We start from the raw sequence: 19,084 nt of genomic DNA on the forward strand, positions 1-19,084 counted from the left end.
GTACGGGCAAGAGGTTTACACTGTTTTCAGTTTGTAATGTTTTTAACAATGTTTGAAACTATAGAGAATATTGTGACATTTGTAAGATTAAATAAAGTAAATAAATAAAGTGGTCTGAATCAGAATCTAAAAGTATGTAATTGTCTGAATACCAGCATGTCCATGAATTGTGAGCCATGGCATTTGGTTGTATTAAACCTTTTGTAATTATCTTATTTATTTATTTATTTATTTTAATTACTGCAGTTTGTTTGAGTCATACCGAAGTTTTACACTCAACTTCACGCTTGTCATCACAGTGCTATGACATCTCGCGAGACCTTTGTCTTCACAAATGTACTCGCTAACGAGGCTAACGAGCTGTCTGCCATTGAATAACATGTACACATAGACAGTGTGAATGAAAGAGCGTACGGGAGAATTTAGGAATGGAGTATAGAGATATCAAGGACCAGGTACGTGAAAATCCTCGTGGTAACTGAAATGTCGCTTGTTTTCCAACTTTGCAATACAACCGGTTGACTTGGCGACATTTCGAGCAGTTTGCTAACAGGCATACGGCTATGTTACAACCGTGACACACAAGTCGTCTAAATTACACTTTGCGTAGTAACATTTGCGTTTATGTTTCTCTGTCTGCCATTATGTACACGTATTTTATTTATTTATTTATTTTAAATAATGTTGTAATTGTAATCACAAGTACACCTAAAATAGTCAAAAAACACAAGTATCATGGAGATTTAGTTAACTAACTTGGAAAAAGGAAACACAGGTACCATCTCGACTGATGTCTATCGTGTGGTGTTCTGGACTGGGATGTAGCCTACCGACATCACGACCGACATCACGACGCACCCCTATCTGCACGCTATGTTTTTGCATTTAACTAAGAAACTTTTAATTGATTACAGTTTGTGTTTCCCTTAGTATTTGAGTGCTTACTGAAAATGCCCGGTTTGAAGGGACCTATCTAGACTAAGTTGTTATTTAATCCAACACCCTTGAGGTTTTGGTGAATCTGTTTATTATTTTTCTTACATGTCAAATCACTTTTTCAGAGTCCGTTGGTCCAGGCTATTTTCAGCCAAAATACTGAAGAAGTGACGTTTTTGTTAAGCCATAGAGAGGATGTCAATTCGTTGGTAATATTATTCTCTTATTCTTTGTTTGTTTTCTGATCAGGATTTTGCATTTTTGTTAATTAAATTATTCAATATTGTTTTACGCAGGACCATGAACAAAGCACACCGCTTCATGCTGCTGCTTACCTTGGCAACATTCAGATTATGGAACTTCTTATCACCGCAGGTAAAGCTTGACATATTGAGAGTTTCTTAATCACCAATAGAAACAAGCCACATAGCCTTTTTTTTGGTTTGCTTTTTAACAGGTGCCAATATCAACACTAAGGACCAGGGTTTGTTGACTCCTTTACATAGAGCAGCTGCCTCCAGAAATGAAGTATGCTCATTCTTGCCATTGAACTGTTTCAAGGAATGCAGTATACAGATTGTTTTATTGGACTTTCCTTGATTTTTCTTTTTTCTTTTTCCGTTTTCTCTTCAGAGGGCTGTGGAGCTGCTGCTTAAGCACAATGCAGAGATCAACACACGGGACAAATTCTGGCATACGCCACTACACATGGCTGCAGCAAACTGGGCTACTGGCTGTGCTGAAACGTTGATACCTCATGTGTGCAGCCTGGATGTTTTTGACCACTCAGGACGAACACCTTTGCATCACGCAGCACACAGTGGACATGGAGAGGTACGCTTTCCTACAGACATTCACTTGTGTGTCCTTTTTTTATTAATTTTTTTATTAATTTTGGTCATTGTCAAAAGTAAATTTTTCCATTTTGTACTGTAAAGCAGATGCTTGCTCTCTACAGATGGTGAACTTGCTACTGAGCAAGGGTGCCAACGCGAGCGGCAAGGACAAAAAGGAAAAGCAGCCGATACACTGGGCTGCATATCTTGGTAAGTGGTGGTGTTGGTGGTGGTGTTGGCTGAAAATTTGGAGAGAATGCTGAAATGGTTTAGACAAATACATTTATTGTCACCTTTACAAGAATTGAGACTAGACAGCAGAAGTATTGATTTTTATTTTTATTTTATTCACTCTTACAAGCATTTTCTTCCTTCTGGATCTTCTGCAAGGCAATTACGGAAATCTTCCTGTGACTCTTTAAACACAAAAGTTACTGTAGTCCCAGCAACTAAAAATAAAGCTGCGTGCAGTACAACCCTCGCCTGCAGAGGTTGTTTATTTCCCCCTGCTCATAACATGTGATCTCAAGTAAACAGCTCTGTTTGTATGTGTTAACACTTCTGTTGCATCCTTCACAACACTGGTGTTTATCACTTCCTAACTCTAAAGTAGAGATGCAGTAATAGCACGTAGCTATTTGTTGTCCAGGAATGTAAATAATAAATCAACACGGTGCAGAGTGAGCATAAAGAAAATCACCCAAGAAGCTTAACATATTCAGACTTTATTAACTAAAAAAATAAGAGCAACATGTAAATCTCATAATAGGTTATTAAAAACAAAACAAAAACATAAACTTTCGGTATATACAATGGCGGCAGGTGTGGGTTACCAAAAAAGAGATACTGTGTCTTGTGGGAGGTAAACATTGTGATTTCGCCTCTCTCCCCCAGGACATTTGGACATTGTGAAGATGCTGGTGTCTCACAGTGCCGATGCATCATGCAAAGACAAATGTGGCTACACACCACTACATGCTGCAGCAATCAGTGGACATTTAGATGTGGTCAATTATCTGTTGGAACTTGGAGTGGAGGTATAGTTTATTTCTTATTTGTTTACAGAAAAAATTCTAAAAAAAGTAGTGGGGGGGTTTCGGACTGATACGAGTATGAGGACTTTTTTCCTCGAGCTGCGAACCAACAGACAAATGACTGACACCCCCCCCCCCCCCCTTCCCCTGCCTTCCAGACTGATGAACCAAACACGTTTGGAAACGCAGCTCTCCACATGGCCTGCCAAACGGGCCAGGAGACTGTGGCCTATGAGCTGGTCAATTGTGGCGCCAACATCAACCAGCCCAACTACCATGGCGTCACTCCGCTCCACCTGGCCGCCGCCTCCTCCAGCGGGGTGCTGTGTGTTGAGCTGCTCGTTAACAATGGGGCTGATGTCAACATGCAGGTTAACAGGGAAAATATTGAGAAAATAATTAAAGTCGCATCTTCTTAATGCTCTAAATTCACTTAAAAAATGTCTTCAACAGAGTAAAGAAGGCAAGAGCCCTTTGCAAATGGCTGCTATGCATGGCCGCTTCACAGGCTCCCAGATTCTTATCCAAAATGGTAAAAAACGGGGGGGGGGGGGGGGGGGGGGGTGTTAGCATTTTCAAAAGGGGATGCGTCATGATCGTGGCTCAAAAATAATAATGTCACGTGTCATTTAATTGTTCTTGCCTTCTGTCCAGGCGGTGAAATTGACTGTGTCGACATATACGGCAACACTCCTCTCCATGTTGCTGCTCGTTATGGTCAGGAGTTGTTGATCAGCACTCTGCTGACTAATGGTGCTGACAAAGCCAGGTAAGTTGTATTTCAGCATAGTTGTATAAATGAATCCTGTTATTTGGTCTGTGTGTACAAATCGAGACACCCATCTCAATAACTGAATTGAATGATTGAATATCAATTGCAAGTGTGGCAAAATTACTCACACTCCATACTTAGAGTGGAAAAATTGAAGTAGATATAATGCTGTTAGAAATGTATATATTGATCAAGCTCACACACTTTTTTTTTTAACTGCAAGCAGACAATGTACATGCACAAAGCAAAATATGTGAGTTTGTGACAGGGTGGTCAAAGACAGGGTGGACATATGTTTGGGTAATGTTAGCTTTTAATGAGCACATGATTGACCTTCACTTAGCGTTATGATTCAGGCATTAAGAGGGCTGAGTAATGTAGAACAAATCACTAGCGTTGGGCAGAATCCTCACATCTCACTTTTCAGGAGAAAAACAAAACAAAACAATATTTGTTGAGTCATTACATTGTAAAAGAGAGCTAGACATTTTCATAATTTTAGATTGGTCAATAATTTGTAAAAATGAATAAATAGATAATCAATCAATCAATAAATAACAGAACTATGTGGGGAATGGGGATTGAGCAATAATATTGATTTGTGTGTGTGGGAAATTTCTGAACAGTTTTCATATCAATTGATTTTTCACTATGACAGAATGGACATGTTAAACTTGACAACATCCAAGTACACAATCTAATATTATGGAAACATTATTAAACATGTATAAATAATTTTTCTGCAGCTATCCAGTGTTGCAGCTTTCATAGAGGAAAGAAAAAAACACTGGTAAAAAAAAAAGTCCCCCACGGAAAAAAATCTGATGTTTTCTTAAACGGGCAGTTTATCCCATAATGATAAGGTGGATAGCAATTTCAGGGATGCAAAATGTTCACTATGATTATGAAAATAGAATGTGTGGTAAAAAATGACTAGTTTTAGTAAATAACTTGTGGACAATAAAACCATGTAAAAAAAATAGTATCAAACAGTGTGTGGGGGGGGGGCATATAATGTAAAGCAGATGGAGGGGAAAACTGTATAAAATGAATTCAACACATTCTAAAAGTTTCATAATTCTACTACATTTTCATGTTGACTAACAATTCTGGCTTTCCGCAGACAGGGGATCCATGGGATGCTTCCATTACACTTGGCAGCGCTGTATGGCTTTTCAGACTGCTGTCGCAAGTTACTCACAAATGGTGAGAACTTGTATGATGAATGGAGCAGCCTTGAATACTTAAGTGGCATTCTCTTACAACGTTTACTTAGAGCACTTTTTGCTTGTGTATCATATAGGTCAGTATTACAACATTGTGCACTCTCCGACCGGCTGCCAGACACCATCCTTTGGGTTTGATATAAACACACAGGATGAACTTGGGAGGACATGTCTGCATGCAGCTGCATTTGGAGGGTAATACACGCGCGCACACACACACACACACACACACACACACCCCCACACACACACACACACACACACACACACACACACACACACACACACACACACACACACACACACACACACACACACACACACACACACATCGTCTCTTGTTATAGTTGACAGATAAAAGTTTTTGTAAATGCATGTTTCTTGTGCTTTTGCCAGAAATGTGGACTGTCTTAACATGTTGATAAACAGTGGCGCTGAACTTGATGTAAAGGATCATTTGGGAAGGTAAGCAAAATACAATTTCATGCTGCATAGCTGCCAAGATGGGTTATTATCAGTCATTTCCTGTACCCCCCACCCCCACAGATCTCCTTTGCACTACGCTGCAGCCAACGGTAACAGCCAGTGTACAATCACACTGGTGAAAGGCGGCTCGGAGATCAACGAGTTAGACCTGATGGGCTGCAGCCCTCTGCACTACGCTGCTGCATCACACACTTTCTTCGGGTGAAGTCCTGAGCAATGACAAAAATAGATGCTGTTAGTTTAGTATGAAAGTTAAAGAATATCAATTGTTTGCCTTTTTGGTTACTCAGAGGGGAGACCAGCTCTGACTGCAGAGTGGAAAAGGAACAAGAGGCATCTCTGTATGTTACATCTTATTTATACTGTGCTGAATCAAAATTCTGCCTTATTTTGATCATCTTATAAGAGTTTTAAAAAAAACCCATTACAAACCACTGTAAACTAAAACCACAATAATAAACATATTTTTTAAATGAATACTTTACAGATTTCTAAATACAGTGTAGTATTTGTATTGATTATAGAAGATTATGTGTTAAGTGTACGCAATAGTTTAGCTGTACTGTAAATTTCATGTTAGAGGGGTCTGCTTTCAGGGCAGAACTATCATGAAATATGTTTCATTATTTTATAACACCCCAGGTAATTTTTCAGGTTCGTTTTCATATGAAGTAGATCTAAAAATCAAGGCAATTGAGAAAATCACATGGCAAGTGAAAGTGTTGTTTTTATTTAGAGTTTTCCGAAACTTGCCAGATGACAACTGACTAAACTTCCAACTTGCCATTTTTTAATATTAGTAGTTGTAGATTATTGTTAGGCTGTCCCTTTTTACTTGGAACAGAAGAAAGAGAACTCTAGGAGGTTCCTGATTTTCCCTTCTTTTTTTTTCCAGGTGTTTGGAGTATTTGCTGGACAGCGGAGGAAACCCAACTGTAAAGAACACTAAAGGTTACAGTGCTGTCCACTATGCAGCAGCTTACGGCAACAAGCAGCATCTGGAAATGGTCAGTGCTATTTTATTTTATTTTATTCAATATAGCTTTAGCTCACACTCAGTTTGTTTTCCCGATTCAAGCTGCTGGTGATTTCTTTCAACTGCTTAGAAGAGGCTGAAAGTAATATTCCCGTTAGTCCGCTGCACTTAGCTGTGAGTAGTGCAAATCCGTCAGAGATATCTTGCTTGTGGTTTGTGGACGACTGCCTGTTGCAGCACGTGTGTCGTGTTGACAGGCGTATTATGGTCACTGTGAGGCCCTGCGTCTGCTGTGTGAGACGTTAGTCAGTCTGGATGTGCGAGACATTGAGGGGCAAACGGCCCTCCACCTCGCTGCTCAGAGAGGCTTTACCTCGTGTGTGGAGGTGCTGCTGGAACATCAAGCTTCCTGCACGCTGAAGGAGCCCAAGCAAAAGAGGACTGCTCTCCATGCTGCAGGTTGGAGTTGACAAAGGAGTCTTTTTTATTTTTTTTTATTTTTTTGTGGGCCAATGTGTTGTTTCCTTATCGTGTTTTTATGTGTGCAGCTGCAAAGGGCCATGTGGACTGTCTGCTTTTGCTGGTGAATAGAGAACGCAGTGCTGACATTATTGACAGCCAAGACACACAAGGACAGTGAGTTAATTCTTATATTTTTTTATTTACAGCTTAAACAAGCTCATCTACTTAATACAAGAGCAGAGAGCTATAACCTTTTAATTTGTCGACGGTTAGGGGAGTGGACTGACCGGCACGACATGTATGGAGGACCAAAAATGCCAAAATAAATAAATGAACAATAGTGGGGGGAAAATGGAAATAAAAAATATGATTCAAAAAATGAATACAAAAAAAATAATATAAATGGAAATAAAAACAACAACAACAAAAAATATATATACAGTACAGGCCAAATGTTTGGACACACCTTCTCATGCAAAGCATTTTCTTTAGTTTCATGACTATTTACATTGTAGATTCTCACTGAAGGCATCAAAACTATGAATTAACACATGTGGAGTTATGTACTTAAAAAAACGGGAAACAATTGAAAACCTGTTTAATATTCTAGTTTCTTCAAAAATAGTCACTCTTTACTCTGATTTGTTTGCACACTCTTGGCATTCCCTCGATGAGCTTCAAGAGTAGTCACCTGAAATTGTTTTCTAACAGTATTGTCCTTCAATACTGTTCCCAGAGGTGAGAATTCCAAGAGTGTGCAAAGCAGTAATCAGAGTAAAGGGTGGCTATTTTAAAGAAACTAGAATATAAAACATGTTTTCAATTATTTCACTATTTTTTTGTTAAGTACATAATTCCGCGTGTTCATTCTTAGTTTTGATGCCTTCAGTGAGAATCTACAATGTAAATAAAGAAAATGCATTGCATGCGGTGTGTTCAACCTTTTGGCCTGTACTGTATACATACATAAATAAATAAATACAAGTGGAAATGATCCAACCCAAGACACACTTAGGTCCGCCCCCTTATTTAAATAATTTTTTATGACGCATGTCATGTTGACAGCGTCTGCAGCATGAAATAAATAAATAAATATGAGAGCAGAGCCTTTTTATTTATTGATTGATATTAAATTCAATGTATTTATTTTAGTATTTGTTTCCACATTAATTTTTGTATTTATTTTTATTTTTATAATGTCGTTTTTTTGTTTGTTTGTTTTTTACTTTTTGTATGTATATCTTTGTTGTTTTTATTTCAATTTATATATTTTTTTATATCTGTTTTTATTTTCATTTTTGGTCCTCCATAGACAAGAAACTCATGAGAAAATTAATATAATTCCGTTTTAAATACTTTTAATGGAAAACCAGGAAGTGATAATTGAATAAAAAATAACTGCATGTATACTTCTACATTATTGTGGTTCAATGCAGATCAAACATGTGCTAGGCACAAGCCTGTGTTGTAAAGAAGAGCCCTGTTTAGATAGTAGACAGGCTTGCTAATGGGTTTGATTGCACAAAACTTTAACATGTAAACCAAAATCATTTCAGTGTTTTTTTTGTTTTTTTGCAGGACTGCCCTCATGTTGGCAGCTCTGGGCTGCCACACAGATTGTGTCCACATCCTATTAGAGAAAGGATCAAATCCGGATGCTGGTGACAAGAAGGGCTTCACGGCGTTACATCGAGCTGTACGTTAGTGTGTCAACGTGTCGCTCGTCTGTATAACATTAAAATCTCTCTTGTCTACAACCTGCAGGCCATGCTGGGTAGCAACGACAGTACGTCAGCTTTATTGGAACATGGCGCCTCTGCACTGTGTCGAGACTCTCAGGGAAGGACGCCGCTGCATCTTGTTGCGTCCTGCGGCCACACACAACTACTACACACTTTACTACAAGCTGCATTGAAAGCAGACCCTCTGGACTCCATGTTGGATTACAGAGGCTACACACCCACTCACTGGGCTGCCTACCATGGTAAGACTTTGGGAAGATGTACATTTTTCATGGAACTAAAACAGTTTGGTTCATTGCTAATTAGAGAACAACAAAACAGTCAAGCAAAAACATCCTTCCTGTTATCGCTATTTTTTTCCTGTGCAGGATCACGAGAAAGCAAAAAAAAAAAAATCCAAGTCAAGCTAATGAAATTCTTCAGAAAATAGACCTTTTGGTAGTTCCTGTGAAGTGTATTCTTCCAGAAATTTGCTTCTAAATAATTTTCCAATTTGTGTCTTGTGTAGGTCATGAAGGATGTTTACGCATTTTACTTGAAAACAAACTTTTTGGAAACCAGGAAGGAAATTCCTTCAATCCATTGCACTGTGCTTTGTGAGTCCCATTGAAAATGTTTATCTATTAGAAATAATTAAAAAAGAATTGTGTTGACTGTATATTATTTTTCCGTTTGCAGAATTAAAGGACATGATATTGCTGCTGAACTTCTTGTTAAGACAGTTGGCCCTCAAATAGTTAAAATTAGTGATGCCAAAGGAAGGTGGGTTCTACTTTTTGCAATCCCTTTGCTCTGATGTCCCTGTGTTTTTTTTGTGTGGTTATTATTATAATTTTTTTTCAGAAGCATATGTACAGTATTTTCTCAACCTCGTGGTTAATTAGTTGCCACGAATCATATCTTATCACCTTGTTTTGTCTTTTCTTGTCCTTGCTGTGTGATTGCAGGACCCCGCTGCATGCGGCTGCCTACTCCGGAAATGTTCCAGGGCTCCAACTGCTCCTGGCCCAGGGGGCAGAACTCGATGCTGCGGACCACAGTGGGCGCTCCGCTCTGATGATTGCCGCTGACTGCGGACATACCATGGCTGTTGGTATGTGTCCTTTCACATTGTAAACATTTCTCCTCTCAGGTCACAGCAGGAGTCCTTTGATCACCAGTTTTGTCCTTTTCATAATAAATGTAGCCCTTTGCATGTACTGGTTACTGCACAAGAGACCCCCTAGTCAATATGAAAAGTTTTTTTTATGTATTTCAGAATTTTTGCTGCACAAGGCGAAGCCAGACCTGACCCTGGTGGATATCAATAATAACACAGCCCTTCACTTAGCGTGCACTAAGGTCAAACACACAAACACAAGTGCATGAGTTATTAGGCACTCAGTGGCACAATAACGTTTGCATCCAGATTACATTGAGAGATCAATACAGCGAGCATCCATTTTGCCTTTTGAATAAGAATCTTCTTGTCATTGTTGGCGTACTGAATGTGACTTTTTAATGTAATTTATTCCACAGGGTCATGAGATGTGTGCACTCCTGCTTCTAGGAGAAATCAGTGACCACTCCCTCATAAATGCAACAAATAGTGCACTCCAAATGTGAGTTGGCTTCTTCTGCTCCGCAACACTCATGATGACGAAGCATTATTTTTTTTTTTTACCACCATAGTTCTTTGTAATGAGATCTCTTTTCTTGTCCAGGCCCCTTCACATCGCGGCAAGGAAGGGTCTGGCGACTGTTGTGCAGGTGTTACTCAGCAGGGGAGCAGCGGTCATGGCGGTGGATGGCGAAGGTAAGCAATGCTATCAAAAAGAACATTTTGCATCTCGCTACCTGACAAGATGGGGCTGGATGAGGTCCAAAATTCCAGTTACCACAATTCAAGCTTTTTAATGTATTTTTATGTATAACTAGCCTATTGAGATTAATATTGGAACGCTGCCCTGCATTTGTTTTTTTTGTATTTTGTTTTCATAGCTAGTTTTGGAATATAATTGGCAACCTTTCATGGGCCATAGAAACATGCATGGAATTGTAAGCGATATAGGAAGTATTAAAAGCACATCAGATGCTCAGTCATGTAGATTTCCTGGTATGTAGCCTACTTACTGTAAGTGATCAATGCCCCGCCATTACTTTCATATGAAACCAACACTGTGGTTTGTTACCGGCAGGCCACACCCCAGCTTTGGCCTGTGCCCCCAACAAGAAAGTGGCTGACTGCCTGGCCCTGATCCTTTCCACCATGAAGCCGTTCCCCCTACGAGAGTCCAACAACAGCATGGCCTCCTGCTTCAACCCCACCCTAAATAACTGCGGCATCGCCGCCACGTGCGGGTCCAATGTCAAAGGCCGTTCAAGCTCCATCCTGCACCACTGTGTCACCGAGTGAGCGTTTCGACTTGCTTCCTCTGATCATGGCATCCCGTCTATACTTCAGCAACATTTACTAACAGCGTATCTAAAGTCTTAGACGAACTAATATTAAACCGCCGCACATACTGTATGCTTAAGTTAAATGAAGTAGTAACCATAAAATAGAAGTACACAACCCGTCCTCTTGAACCATGGTTACTGATTTTTTTTATTTTTATGTAGCTCTTGTCTTCACATAAGCTAAAACCCTATTTCTCTGTCCTCTGCTGCTATATACCAAAATGCTTGTGTTTACATGTGATGTGTATGTTTGTGTGCAGGTGTGTCTGTGCTCATGTATTTTCTGAATATTCGTTTTTTTTATTATCTATCATGTTATGGTAAGTTGAATGCTTTATGCAATTAGGTTGTAGCAGACACTACATAGGCTGAAGATGCTTGTTAGTCTTATATCAAGATCCGTATAACTATATTTCAGCATGTTTATTTTTTATTTTTTCATCAAATGAAGGAAAACCTCATGTACATGTATGCTGTGGTGCAATTCAAAGCACATTTTGAGCAGGGCATAGTAGTATGCAAGAGAATAGAACAAATGAGGTGACAGAGAAAATATGTTTAAAATTAAATGTACATATTTTCATGCACAATGACCTTGCAAACAATTTCACTCTATGATATCCACAACAGCAAATGTATCAAATATGTTCTGCTGGTTAATTTACTGTTGGACAATGCATTTCTGTGTTCTCAAGTACGTTTAATATCTCGCATCTAACAAGTGACACCAGAGGCTGAAAATCCAAAAGCTTAATTTGCTTGTCTGCAAGTGACTGTAAACTACATGTTGAGATTTACTGACATTCAGTAAAATTTAAATATATTGCATAAAAATGTGCACATTACACCTCCACAAGCAGGAAAATGACACTTAAATTACATATAATTTTAATATTGATTGGGTTGGTTGATAATTGTTTACTTTTACTCATCATGTGATGTTTTATTTTTCTAATGCAATACCAAGTGGGTTATGTTAAAATGGCTTTAATGTATTTGCACTCTAACATGGATGTTTACGTTTCACAGTATCCTGCAAATATTAATTGTGATACAGAAATCCATTTGTTTTAAGATTATTAAAACCTATGCAGTTTGAGAAATCCCCCATTTTTTATTTGGACTTAAGTAAGACTCAAAAAACACAAGTGTGATAGCTATCGATGTGAACAACTGTCGGGTACCACACATACGAGTTTTTGACATTTCAGGGTGTATCAACTTAAATGATGTGGATTTTGCTGAAAGAAATAAAAATACTTACTTTGTGATGGCGCTTTGATGTAATAATTGACAAGTACGTTTGTTTTTTGTACAACACTGCTGTGGAACCTTACTATGGCTACTGTGCCTATTCATCATAACCAAGAGTGTATGAATGTTTGACGCCCTAAACTGCCTCTTCTGGTTCTTACAACGGCCACATTTTATGTATTTTTGAAAGCACTTTTCTAACACAGAAAGGTTGCTGTTAATTTTAAACAAATATATATATATATGTGTGTATATGTATATATATATATATATATATATGTATGTATATATATATATGTATGTATATATATATATATGTATATATATATATATGTATATATATATATGTATGTATATATATATGTATGTATATATATATGTATATATATATATATATATATATATATATGTATATATATATATATATATATATATATATATATATATATATATATATATATATATATATATGTATGTATATATAGAGAGAGAGAGAGATAATATAAATATATAAAATATAATTTATTTAAACCTTATTGTGAATTAATTAATTTTTTTCCTGGTAGTATAACGTGTCGTAGTATTACAAAGTCGCGTTATCTATTTAGTCCTGTCAGGGCTACCGTCGCCGGCACTGCTTCCGCTATCAAACATTAGCTGCATGTTAGCTTGTCCCAAAAATGGCGAACGTGGTGCTGGAGTTCAAGCCGTCTGCCGGTGACTCCGACCCACAGACTCGCCCGATTCTGATTATCGGACAGCATGCTAACCTTCAACAAGTTGACTGGGGCCGTATCAAAGGCAAACTTCAGCCTGTCGTCAGTAAAGAGGTAACGCGTACATGGATGACAATGACTACTTGCTAATGCTAAGGTTTAGCTAACACAGCAAGCTAACCTAAATTACTAGCTCACCAGCCGCTCAGTCTCTAAAGTTAACTTCCGATGACTCCACTTCAATGCCTCTTTATACTCCAGACGCCGAACTTCCAATCGTTTTATCGCTGACTAGAAAACTATCAATTTGAATAACTTAACATTTTCCACCACGGTGGAGCGTTTAATTGCTTAATTTCACGTGTCTATGAATTAATCTTGTGTTAACCCCATTTCACTAGGTTAACATGCTTTAAAGTCTGGATAATCTGTTATTTCCTAATGGAGGAACTTGCTGGAAACAATCTGAACTGCTTGTGTGACACGGCCTATAAAAGTGGATTTGTGATCAAGGGTTTCTGCCAGTCATGACCTCGTGGTTATCCTTTAAGGACTCAGAATTGCGTTAATGCATTACTTATTGTGAGCGGCACAAATAAAGTGTGTCGAAAGGCCGCATTTGAATACATTACCCCCACCCTTAAATTGTGGTGTTACGTTACAGCCCCCCCCCCCAAAAAAAAAAAAACTATTACACCCTAGGCACGTCTTTATAACATTTACAGCTCATATTTGTTTTAAGTACTGATGAGTGGTGTTCTTTCAGATTTGGCAGGCTGCACTAAATACTTTGAGCCCCAAGCCCACGGACAGCTGTCCTCTGTACCTCAACTATGCAGCCGTGGCGGCCATTCCTTCACGGGTCAGCAGGCACAACAGCCCCTCTTCTGCCCACTTTATCTCCCGTCTGGTTCGCTCTTGTCTCCCTGGAGGGAACAACCGCTGCATCGTGGTCAGTATCTTCACCGCATTCTCTTTTTTTTCCAAATTGATCAGTTTCCATTTGCGACTAAAATCGTTTGTGTCCAGTGGATGTTGACATCTGACGTATGTGTGTGTCCTCTGCAGATGGTGTGCGAGCGCTCAGACGTATTTGCGTCATCCTGTGCCATTTCCAGAGCGTTCCCCATCTTCTCTCGCCGCTCCGCATCCTCGCGCAGGATCGAGAAGAAGCACGTCGCCGTCGAGTTTGTGATTGTCGGCCAAGAAAACAACCAGATGGATGAAGCCGAGCTTCAGGTACTGAATGCGTTGTGCTCATCTTCACATTTATCCTGTTTCTTTGTATTTTGGATGTGGGTTGTTTATTTATTTTGAGCAACTGCTGTCTATTAGAGCAAAGGCAATATTCCTCATGTTTTGGGTGTCACCCTCAAATCTCAAAGGATACAATGTTATGCAAAGGTGTACTGATAATAATTTCTTAGCAAAATGATAGTTGTGGCGCAGAGTTAGGGAGGTGCAAAATATTTTCTTCTTCCTAGGAGGCTGTAGCAGAAAATAACTGAGGCACTGGGCTAAGGGCACTTTTGACCAATAGTATTGATTTGTGAAAATTAGGTTATTATAGTTAATGAAAATGAAACGACTAAAATTGGGGGTAACAATCCCCCAAACATTTTAATATAATAAAAAAAAAATCTAAACTACATCTTGCATCTTATAAAGCTAACGATAATTATAGTGAAAATGTTCTTTGTTTTTCTTCATTAATATCATACATGAGCTTTCGGGGTTCATTTTAAATAAATGTCTTTAATTCAGTAATGGCATACATCCGTACAGAATGAGGTTGTTTACTTAACTTTATTAAACAATATTTAGTCCAGTTTTCTTTGTGTGTGCTCTAAACTCAAATAAAGCCTCTTTGAAAAAAATAATAAACTAGCAAACCTACTCGATAAAACCTAAAACTAGCTTTAAAAAAAGTCAAAATGAAATAAAATAAATTAATAACTATAATATTTATAAAAAAAAAATCCCAAACTAATATTATAACCTTGTATTGAATAACCCTGCCAGTGACGATATGACAGTTAGAATAGGAATGCAAAAATGTTACTCAGATCATTGCAGGTAACAAAAAGTTTGATATTAAAAGTGTGATTCTACATTTAATAATGTAATATTTTGGGAGGTATAACAACTTATCAACGTTATCATGGGAAATTGAATTTTAAAAGTAAATAGAAGAACTAGAAATAATGTATTAAAAAAAATGCTGGCTAAACAAAGAACCAAATGGGCATCCGGTGATTAAATAACACACCAGTTGATGCCACTAATCGTCATTTGACGCCACTGAAGTCCTGCAGTCCACCATGTTGCCTTTTTTTTTTGTCCAGTGTCTCTCCAACGCCGCAGACGGAGTGCGACTGGCGGCTCGCATTGTGGACACGCCGTGTAACGAGATGAACACAGACCACTTCTTGGACGTGAGGAAAACCAACAACTTAACGGAATGTGTCAATCCGCCAAGACACTAAATGGACCCCCGTGTGTTTCAGGAAATCAAAGCAGTGGGAAGTGAACTCGGAATAACTCCTGTGATTATTCGTGGAGAGGCGCTCAAAGAAAAAGGCTTTGGAGGTAATGTGTCTGGAATCATTTGGTTCTGAGAGTAGTGGAAAATACTTGTATTTTTGTTTAAAGCTTAGTATTTCATTCATTGTTGTCTATTTTCACTTGAGTTCTTCTGTTTGGTCATAACGCAAAAATACTCAAATTGAAATCAAACATTAATTTCAGCTTTGTCCTTTTTAGGCATTTATGGAGTTGGCAAGGCAGCTGAAAATCCTCCTGCGTTAGCAGTCTTGAGCCACACACCAGATGGCGCCACTCAGACCATTGCGTGGGTGGGCAAGGGCATCGTGTACGACACTGGAGGACTCAGCATCAAGGGGAAGGTACTGTTTGTTTTTTAAATTTATTCTAGGGGTGTCAAAATTAATGTTAGTTTTGAGTTGATTTAAAGTTCGTTTAACGCCACTAATTTTTTAACTCATTGCTCCCAAAAATGTATAAATACGTTCTATTTTAATGGTTTTAAGTGTCCCAAAGACATATATATATATTTTTTTTTAATGTTTCTTTTAATGCCAGAGCGTGCAGAAGGCTTTGATGCAGCCTCTCAACTGCAAAGAACGGTTGAAGAAATGGTAGTTATTACGCAAACGGCCAGCAGGTGGCAGCAGAGCAAAATAGATCAATCAGGGCCATGTTAAAAAAACTCATTTACTCGCATTTCTAAAAAGATTTGTGAATAATGATGAAATTTAGCTATATTCTAATGCTAATTGCTGCAAAACGGAAACAGATAGAAATATATATATTTTTCCTGGTGAAAGAAGAGACTAATCTTTCCTTTGGTAGGTTCCATGTTTTTATAGCAATAGAACACAATATTCTGAGGGCCTTGCAAAATCAGCCAAAATCCAGTAAAACAGCCGGGAGTGACGGTGGTTGCTTCATTGAAAATGACTGGGAGTGAATGAGTTAATGACCGCCCCTTACTTAAAAAGCCTGTACTGGGGCAACACAGCATACACGTCCACGTCAAAAATTAGCAGTAATACATTTAATAATAATGCATATATTTGTGGACACTGCGGTCAAGTTGTATTTTACAAGTTACTTCATGTTAAAGATTAGATCGCTCATAATATGAAAAGAAAAATGCACTGAGCTGTCACCAACGACTTACAAATGCAATTATGCCATCTAGTGGCAGAAAATGACCTCAACACAAATCAAAATCACACTAGTTTTTTACAGTACAGTTAGTACATCTTTTAAATTTTAATTTGAAATTACTGTATCAATGACTAAAAGATGCAGCCATATTACTGTTCTGTTCTGTACCCCCCCCCCACACACACACACACACTTATGTTAACAAGAATATAAATACGTGTTATATATAATATTGTACATTTAGAACAGATACAATTTGCGATTAATCATGAGTTAACTATTGAAGTCATGCGATTAATTACGATTACAATTTTGAATCACCCCTAATTTATTCAAATTTTTAAAGGTAAATTTTAATCTTCCCTCTGTACGTATCTACAAATATTAACGTGAGCAAAAGCCCTTCGAGTTCTAACTAAAGCACTTACTAAACACAAGTTAGTTTAAATTTCGCCTTTTGTCTTGATTGGGTCTAGACCACAATGCCAGGCATGAAGAGAGACTGCGGTGGAGCTGCCGCCATTTTGGGAGCTTTTCAAGCTACCATCAAACAGGTGAGCTACCGATGACAGCCTCGTTGGCCTCGCTCGTTGAGTTGTTGTGGGACGCCGGTGACAAATTCCCATCTGTGTCCCAGGGCTTCAAGGATAACCTCCACGCCGTGTTTTGCCTGGCCGAGAACGCCGTCGGGCCGACGGCCACGCGGCCCGATGATATCCACACGCTCTACTCTGGAAAGTGAGCGTGTTTTTCACATGATTGTTTGCTAAAGCTGAACACGAGCTAAACTGCGTTTTGACTTTTAAGGACTGTGGAGATCAACAACACTGATGCAGAGGGAAGGTTAGTGCTGGCTGACGGGGTGGTGTACGCCAGCAAAGATCTGTCCGCTGATATTATTCTGGATATGGCCACACTGACGGGTGCACAGGTATGGGGAACGTTCTTTTTTTTAAATTATAAAAGTTGACCTTGAGAAAGCAAAGTAAACAGTGACACTTTTTTTTTTTGTGTCTCGGTTGTTTAGGGGATTTCCACAGGGAAGCACCACGCAGCCGTGATGACCAACAGCGAGCAGTGGGAGACGGCGTGTGTGCGTGCCGGGCGCAGCAGCGGCGATCTCGCCCACCCTCTGGTTTACTGCCCCGAGCTGCACTTCACCGAATTTGCTTCTGCTCTTGCTGACATGAAAAATTCGGTGGCTGTGAGTAGCACTCAGACCGACAGAAAAAAATGGGAATTTGTGTTTAGAGTCAGTTATTTCCAAATTAAATCATGGGAATGTAATAAATCTGATCCAGGGTCAAATTGTCACAATGCCTTTAGTAACTTTACAGGCAATGTGTTATAAAGCGGAAGCCAAATCAAAATAATACATATCTTTTTTTTGGGGGGAGGGGGTTAATACTTTATTGAAGTCAAAATAATACTGTTATTGTTAATGTGTTCAAGAGGAAGTCAAGTCCAAATTTATATATATATATATATATATATATATAATTTATTTATTTAAAAATACTTTTTTTTAATGATTTATTGAAGTCAAAATAATATTTGTTTGCAGAATGTGAAATCAGCAAAATCCATCTGTTTTTATCCATCTCGGGGCGGCCATTTTGTTGCTCACTGTCGACGGTAAATGACATCACAGTTGCTCAGTGCTCGGATAATGACCAATCACAGCGCAGCTTGCAAAAATCACACGACTAAACTCAAAAAACAGATGAGCTTTTGATTGGTCGATCCCTGAGCCCTGGACAGCTGTGCTGTTTATTTTCAGTCAACAGCAAGTGACAAAATGGCTGCCCTCAGAGATGAAATGTGCAACCTCGGTGGTGTTTAATTTGAAGGCCTGATTTTGAGTCAATTTGTAATTCTTGTTTCATTTTGCCAGGACCGTGAGAACGCTCAGAGCTCGTGCGCTGGCCTCTTCATCGTGTCGCACTTAGGCTTTGATTGGCCCGGCGTGTGGGTCCATGTTGACATCGCCTCACCCGTTCACGCTGTGAGTACCAACAACTTTTAATGGCGTCAGTCAGTGCTCTGATTGGATGATCGGAGTGCTGAATTGAGTTTTAAAGCATGTCGTTTGAATTAACCAAAAGCAGGCAGCATAATCCTTGTACTTGCCTCGGCAGGGGGAGCGAGCCACCGGATTCGGCGTGGCTCTGCTGATGGCCCTGTTCGGTCAGGCTTCTGATGACTCCATGCTGAACCAAGTGTCTCCTTTGGGTGTTGCGTCCAATATGTTAGAAGAGCAGATGGAGCAGGACTGCAAAAGGAGAAGGCTGGTGTAGGAGACAGAACGGGTGCTCTCGCCATTGCCGCACACCTAAAACTGTCGAAGCAAGTGCTCATTCACTTTGGGTTAACGTGTTTTAAAGTGTCCGTCTGCCCTCTGTTTGATTACATTTGACTTCACTCAATAAATGAAATAATACACAGCTATGACTCCTGAGCTTTGTTCACAACTATTAGAAAATACAGTAGGAGTTAAATCAGTCATGAGAGC

The 19,084-nt window shown here is 39.0% G+C and overlaps 2 protein-coding genes across 2 annotated transcripts; both read left to right on the forward strand.

Annotated features, from left to right (window-relative positions):
• The first annotated feature begins 331 nt into the window (after positions 1-331).
• Positions 332-12,180, forward strand: ankrd52b (ankyrin repeat domain 52b). Its single transcript, XM_086087299.1, has 28 exons — positions 332-455; positions 1,062-1,145; positions 1,233-1,311; positions 1,394-1,464; positions 1,570-1,770; positions 1,895-1,982; positions 2,667-2,809; positions 2,965-3,177; positions 3,260-3,338; positions 3,461-3,575; positions 4,702-4,784; positions 4,882-4,999; positions 5,201-5,269; positions 5,351-5,491; positions 5,581-5,631; positions 6,186-6,297; positions 6,369-6,440; positions 6,524-6,725; positions 6,815-6,902; positions 8,307-8,424; positions 8,493-8,712; positions 8,979-9,066; positions 9,149-9,232; positions 9,418-9,563; positions 9,729-9,811; positions 9,989-10,071; positions 10,174-10,265; positions 10,648-12,180. The coding sequence occupies exons 1-28, from the start codon at positions 429-431 to the stop codon at positions 10,863-10,865; spliced, it is 3,168 nt and encodes a 1,055-aa protein (XP_085943425.1). The 5' UTR covers positions 332-428; the 3' UTR covers positions 10,866-12,180.
• Positions 12,181-12,793: 613 nt separating this feature from the next.
• Positions 12,794-19,016, forward strand: npepl1 (aminopeptidase like 1). The gene is made up of 12 exons (XM_086086613.1): positions 12,794-12,993; positions 13,646-13,831; positions 13,948-14,118; positions 15,225-15,314; positions 15,387-15,468; positions 15,643-15,785; positions 17,049-17,126; positions 17,210-17,310; positions 17,380-17,503; positions 17,600-17,776; positions 18,467-18,577; positions 18,711-19,016. Exons 1-12 carry the CDS (start codon positions 12,844-12,846, stop codon positions 18,867-18,869), a joined length of 1,572 nt encoding a protein of 523 aa, XP_085942739.1. The 5' UTR covers positions 12,794-12,843; the 3' UTR covers positions 18,870-19,016.
• Positions 19,017-19,084: the final 68 nt, after the last annotated feature.

Source organism: Leptonotus elevatus, chromosome 10 (genome assembly GCF_054856555.1).
Source record: "Leptonotus elevatus isolate MCC_2025b chromosome 10, RoL_Lele_1.0, whole genome shotgun sequence".
Lineage (NCBI taxonomy): Eukaryota > Metazoa > Chordata > Actinopteri > Syngnathiformes > Syngnathidae > Leptonotus > Leptonotus elevatus.

Coding starts and splice junctions, on each gene's coding strand:
- ankrd52b (XM_086087299.1), top strand. CDS start 429: ATGGAGTATAGAGATATCAAGGACCAG. Junction 1,312..1,393: donor GGAACTTCTTATCACCGCAG/GTAAAGCTTGAC, acceptor GCTTTTTAACAG/GTGCCAATATCAACACTAAG. Junction 9,812..9,988: donor TTCACTTAGCGTGCACTAAG/GTCAAACACACA, acceptor TTTATTCCACAG/GGTCATGAGATGTGTGCACT.
- npepl1 (XM_086086613.1), top strand. CDS start 12,844: ATGGCGAACGTGGTGCTGGAGTTCAAGCCGTCTGCCGGTGACTCCGAC. Junction 14,119..15,224: donor TGGATGAAGCCGAGCTTCAG/GTACTGAATGCG, acceptor TTTTTTGTCCAG/TGTCTCTCCAACGCCGCAGA. Junction 17,504..17,599: donor CCACACTGACGGGTGCACAG/GTATGGGGAACG, acceptor TCGGTTGTTTAG/GGGATTTCCACAGGGAAGCA.